The 5813-nt window shown below is 35.7% G+C and overlaps 1 protein-coding gene across 1 annotated transcript; it reads left to right on the top strand.

Moving 5' to 3' along the window:
* The first annotated feature begins 610 nt into the window (after window positions 1-610).
* On the top strand, window positions 611-2710 carry LOC101205775 (cytochrome P450 CYP73A100). The gene is made up of 2 exons (XM_004152846.3): window positions 611-1669; window positions 1814-2710. Exons 1-2 carry the CDS (start codon window positions 798-800, stop codon window positions 2547-2549), a joined length of 1608 nt encoding a protein of 535 aa, XP_004152894.1. The 5' UTR covers window positions 611-797; the 3' UTR covers window positions 2550-2710.
* The last annotated feature ends 3103 nt before the right edge of the window (window positions 2711-5813 follow it).

Genomic DNA, 5813 nt, shown 5'->3' with positions numbered 1-5813 from the left:
TCTAAATTCTTGACCATGTAAGTTTTGAGGGAACAAAAAAATTGAATGGAAATGAGTTGAGGGTAAAAGAATTGTTGTAATAGATGATATAATTACCACTGCCTCTACCACTGAGGTTAGTAGAATTTAGCATAAGACTTTGGGCAGACGACAATCTTCACTGACCCGAAGACTGTTGGGATTCCAAGGGATGGAAACCGATGTATCAAAGCGGTCGATTGTTTCAAAAGTGTATAACCTTAGGGGAAGGCAGAGAAGGAGGAGTTGGTTCCTCCTTTATTTAAGATTACCAATTTGCTTATATATATATGCCACTGTTCATTAAGACCAACAAAACAAACCTAAAACAAGTTCCTATTATTTCTATAAATATAATATTAATATCCTTCAAAAGTTGCAAATTAACTCTGAACTTTCATGAATCATGAACGTTTCAAAACATGTGTATTTCTTAAAGCGAAATTAAAGTTCAAAGGTATTTGTTATACTTAGACACAAAACACACATACATAATGATATTAATAATAATTCGAGAGGGTTAATTTGGATACAGTCAAAGTTGAGACAAGTAGATCTTCCTTGCTTGTGTTCTCAAAGACTGCACCAACCACCTATGAATTTCTAATGTTTTGAAAATATTCTCTCATTCCTACCTTGATTTTGATTAAAGCCCATAGGTTTATCTCTCAAAACCATTTTTCACCAAATCACTCCAACCCCTTCACCAAATCTATATAAACCCATTTTCCCTTTTCTATCTCTCAGCTCAGCCCTCTGTATCTCTCTCCTCTCTCAGTATGGGCCATTCTGCAGCAAAGTTTGGTTTCATTTGCTCAGTCTCAGCACCAGCTTTGGGGTTGCTCACCAAGTTCACTTTCCCCAGTTTCTTCTTGTCCATCTCCCCAAACATCCTTCCAATCACTCTTTCCATTGCACTTGTTTTTGCTTTCATCTTCTTTGCCTTATCCAATTCCTCCAATAATCCTCCAGGTCCTCTCCCTGTTCCCATCTTTGGGAATTGGCTCCAAGTTGGCAATGATCTCAACCATCGCCTGCTCGCTTCATTGTCGCAAAAATACGGCTCTGTCTTCCGACTCAAACTTGGTTACAAGAATCTAGTTGTGGTGTCAGATGCAGAGCTTGCTAACCAAGTCCTCCATGCTCAAGGTGTAGAGTTTGGATCCCGTCCACGAAATGTAGTCTTTGACATTTTCACTGGTAATGGACAAGATATGGTGTTCACCATTTATGGCGACCATTGGCGTAAAATGCGTAGAATTATGACACTGCCGTTTTTTACAAATAAAGTTGTGCATAACTACAGTGGGATGTGGGAGGAAGAAATGGATTTGGTTGTTTGCGATCTTATGAATAACCCAAAGGTGAAATCGGAAGGGTTGGTCATAAGAAAGCGTTTGCAATTGATGTTGTACAACATCATGTATAGAATGATGTTTGATACCAAGTTTGAATCTCAAGATGATCCTTTATTCATTGAGGCAACCCGATTCAACTCTGAAAGAAGTCGATTGGCACAAAGTTTTGAATACAATTATGGAGATTTCATTCCTTTGCTTAGACCCTTTTTGAAGGGTTACTTGAACAAATGCAAGGATTTGCAGGGCAGGAGGTTGGCATTTTTCAACAATAACTATGTTGAGAAAAGAAGGTATTTATCATTGACAACTTTTGAAGTATTTTGATATCGTTATGTTATGTTCTACCACAAAATCAGAGACATAAAACTACACCCATAAAAGGGTGTAGAAACTAATACTAGTCATATTAACTAAAATTCCCTAATTTTTAACAGAAGGATTATGGCTGCCAATGGAGAAAAGCACAAAATAAGCTGTGCCATGGATCATATTATAGATGCTCAACTAAAAGGAGAAATTAGTGAAGAAAATGTGATATACATTGTGGAAAATATTAATGTTGCAGCAATAGAGACGACACTTTGGTCAATGGAATGGGCAATAGCTGAGTTGGTAAACCATCCAACCGTGCAACAAAAAATTCGAGAGGAAATATCGACTGTGCTAAAAGGAAAGGAAGTAACTGAATCTAACTTACATGAGTTGCCATATCTGCAAGCCACAGTGAAAGAGACATTGAGACTGCACACACCAATACCTTTATTAGTACCACATATGAACTTGGAAGAAGCCAAGCTTGGAGGCTACACAATTCCAAAAGAGTCTAAGGTGGTAGTAAATGCATGGTGGTTGGCCAATAACCCAGCATGGTGGAAAAATCCAGAGGAATTCAGGCCAGAGAGGTTCCTACAAGAAGAAAGTAGCACAGAAGCTGTAGCAGGGGGCAAAGTTGACTTCCGATTTTTACCATTTGGTGTTGGAAGAAGAAGTTGCCCTGGAATAGTTTTGGCACTGCCAATCTTAGGATTGATCATTTCTAAATTGGTAACCAATTTTGAAATGAAGCCTCCGAATGGAATGGAGAAGATTGATGTGAGCGAAAAAGGAGGACAATTCAGTTTGCATATTGCCAACCACTCAACTGTGACATTCAAACCTATGACTGCTTAGTCCAGTCAAAAAAGTAATCCTACCGTAGAACAATGTCCTATAGGGTTGACATCCGAATGATGTTTTGTTTCTCTTCCTCCATTTGAGGGGAGTTGTATTGTTTAAAATCACAGAATGTTTTAATTATTGGAGAAGGAAATAAAGATATAATTTTCATTAAATCAAATGGTCCAGTCTATCAAAGATAAATGCTTCTCTAAATATCAAACACAACCAATTCATCAGAACATAATTTTACACAACTATGAAATGAAATATGGAAAAAATTACTATCTCCACACCATAAAAATTCGAAGTTTCTCACTAAAAGTTTCAAGTAAGCCATCCAATTAGTGAACGGCTCAGAGTAATGGACGCAAAGTAGTATTTACTTCAAACAGAGAGCTCAAGCATACTGAAAATGTCCAAAATAGTGAAGGTCTAATAATCCTTTTGCTTTTAAAGTTTGTTCATTCATAACATCTTTTTTATCAATAATCAACTTCTAAAAAATGTTTGTTAGAGCCTACTGAAACTTCAGAACTTTTTTTTCAAATTTACGTTTAGTGATTTTGACATTTGATTAAGATTTCAATTGCATTTAAACTTTTTGTGAGCAGAGGTTTCTAAAAGCCTGCGGATCTTGGGGGTTTAGGTATTGGTAATTTGAGGGCCCACAGCCAGGCCCTTATGGTGTGAGGAACCCATTTTTGTCTCTGTTTTATTATTTCGGGGATGGGACAGTTTTTTATAGGAAGATAAGTGCTTGGGAGATAGACCGTCTACTCTGCTTTTCCTTGTTTATACTACGTTTCATCGATGAAGAATCACTCTATTTATTGACATTATTGTGCAGGCTGCCCCTGCTTTGGAGCTCCGTCGCTGTTCATTATCTTTAGAGGGAAATGAGAGATATTATTGCTGTCCTCTCTTTGTTGGGGGAGTTTCAGTGTTCTCTTAGGAGAAGAAAAAAGATTTCTACTACTGGTGTCCTACCCCTTAGGAAGGCTTTTCATGTCAATCCTTCTTCCTTTGCTTGGTTAACCCTTCTCCCTTGAGAGATCCAGCCATTCCCTATTATGGAGAGTGAAAATCCCCAAGTAGGTTAAGTTTTATGTTCCGCAAGTTTTCCATGAAAGGTTAGTACCCACAAGGAAGGTGTCTAATTTGATAGGGTCATGCTGTTGCATTCTTTGCAAGAGAGCAGAAGAGGATTTTGATCATATGCTCTAGAGTTGTGATTTTGCTTATGTTATTCCGGCTTGTTTCTTTGAGAAGTTTGGCACCAACTTGGCTAGACATTGGGCCTGTAAAGTGATGATAGAAGAGATCCTTTTTCATCCTACGTTTTAGATAAAGTGGCAAAACGACTGTGTATTTTGTGAGGGCTTTGGGTTTGAGAGGAACAATAGGACCTTCCTTTACGGGTTGGAGAATCATCCAAACCATCGAAGTTTTTTTGTAGTTACTCCATTGAAACTATTTTTGCTTGATTGAAAGTCATTCTTAAGGCTATCTACATTTTTTCTGTGAGTTCTGTTTATTTTTTTGTATGCTCTTGTATTCTTTCATTGTTTTCTCATGAATGTTTGGCTAAATTAACCAAGCAGAACAGTGTTTGAACTGCAAAACACAATTTGATAGAAAACTTAAAACAAAATCATTACTAACTATAGTTTTCTGTTTATGAATTTATGTTTGTTTCCTCACAATATTTTTGTTATGACTTTCACTCTTATCAAAGAAACGTTGGAATTCTTAGTCAAAATCCAAAAGTAAAAGCAAAATTTACAAAAACTACTTGTTTTAGTTTTCAAAACTTCCATTGGTTTTCTGAAAACACAAATAAAATGTGGACAATATAACATAAAAATTTAGAGGTCAACATAGAGTTTATAGACTTAATTTTTTAAAATCAATACCAAACGATTATCAAATTGACCTAAAAATTATTGACCTAAAAAAATAAATTCATTATTTTCTTTTATTTTCTTCTTTTAGGAAAAAAAAAAAAGACAACCAAACTAAATTATTACCTCCGAGATGATGAAGAAAGCTACTAAGGGTAAGGGGAAAGAAAAGAGCAGAAGCTCACTCTTCCAATGCCCTATTTTCCAAGGAATGGGCAAAGAAATAATAAATTCATTATAGTGCAATAGAATGAAGTTTTTAAGTCCACACAACACTGGTGAGGATCTGATGTCCATTAAGACAGAATAAAAGTTCTAATCTGCTAGATATTGCCAAAAAAAAATTCTTGTCTGCAACATATAGCCAAAGTAGGAAGGCTAGAATGCAAATTGCTCTCTCTATTTCCAACATATGTTGGAGAAAGATCAAGAATTATCGTTGATTGGGTCCTACATTAAGTTTTTATTTTGTAGGTTCTTTTGTTTCTCCCTTGGGAACTATTGCAGTAAAAGAGTAAAATATCTCACTTCTAGAGTTCACGATGAACCCCTACACTAAGAAATATAAATGACAGAAATCAATAAGTTACAGATTTTGTTAACCATCTAAGTCGAGTATAAAAGGTAAGACAAGCTTAACCTAAAAGCTAGCAAACATTGCAAATGAACTAAATAAAAGTAGTAGTAAAAAAATCTAATATGCATTAATTAGAAAAACAAATGTTAGTAATTACATGCTCCGTTCAAGACCTGCCGAGGGTATAGTCCCTCCTTGTTTTAAATTACCACCAACTCAATATCCGTCTTTGATAGGACCTTCTTAATGTAAAGAACCCCAACTCCTAGTATTTTCTTACCATCAATGAAATACACAATTGAAAGAAAAAGTTTCCAGTAATTTGTTGACATGAATTTAGTCATTTATTTTATTCTTCCTGCATGTAAATATGAAACTTAACATATAGATCATTTCACTTTTCTTAATGAACATGTGATGATTGATACATTTTTTCTGTAAGTTACAAAGATTTGGTATAAAAAAAGGGAGTACATAAAAATTGTCAAGAAGATTCATCTTCTGCCAACCAATTAAGTGTGCGAATTTACAAAAGGGCCCAATGCAATATAAGGATACTCAAAAGGAGCATTGCAGAAACCATGTAATTTCGCTCAAGAGAAACTGTTGTGCCAACTGCCGACTATTGAAGTCCTACACTATTTATATTAAGAGTGCATAATTGCAAGTGGAAAAGGAGGGACCCCAGAAACACAAAAAGCAGATTCAAAGTGGCCACAAGTTTCAGTCCTCAATTTTCTCCAATAAAAATCTCAACTCCCCCACAAAATTTAGTTTGAAAATGTGCAACTCCACTAA

The sequence above is a fragment of the Cucumis sativus genome, chromosome 2 (genome assembly GCF_000004075.3).
Source record: "Cucumis sativus cultivar 9930 chromosome 2, Cucumber_9930_V3, whole genome shotgun sequence".
NCBI lineage: Eukaryota > Viridiplantae > Streptophyta > Magnoliopsida > Cucurbitales > Cucurbitaceae > Cucumis > Cucumis sativus.
The sequence above is the reverse complement of the archived record's forward strand: the minus strand, read 5'-3'. Positions and strand labels throughout refer to the sequence as shown.

Excerpts from the sequence above, each read along its gene's own strand:
- LOC101205775 (XM_004152846.3), top strand. The coding sequence starts at position 798 with ATGGGCCATTCTGCAGCAAAGTTTGGTTTCATTTGCTCAGTCTCAGCA. Across the intron at positions 1,670-1,813 it reads AACTATGTTGAGAAAAGAAG|AAGGATTATGGCTGCCAATG; the intron begins GTATTTATCATT and ends AATTTTTAACAG.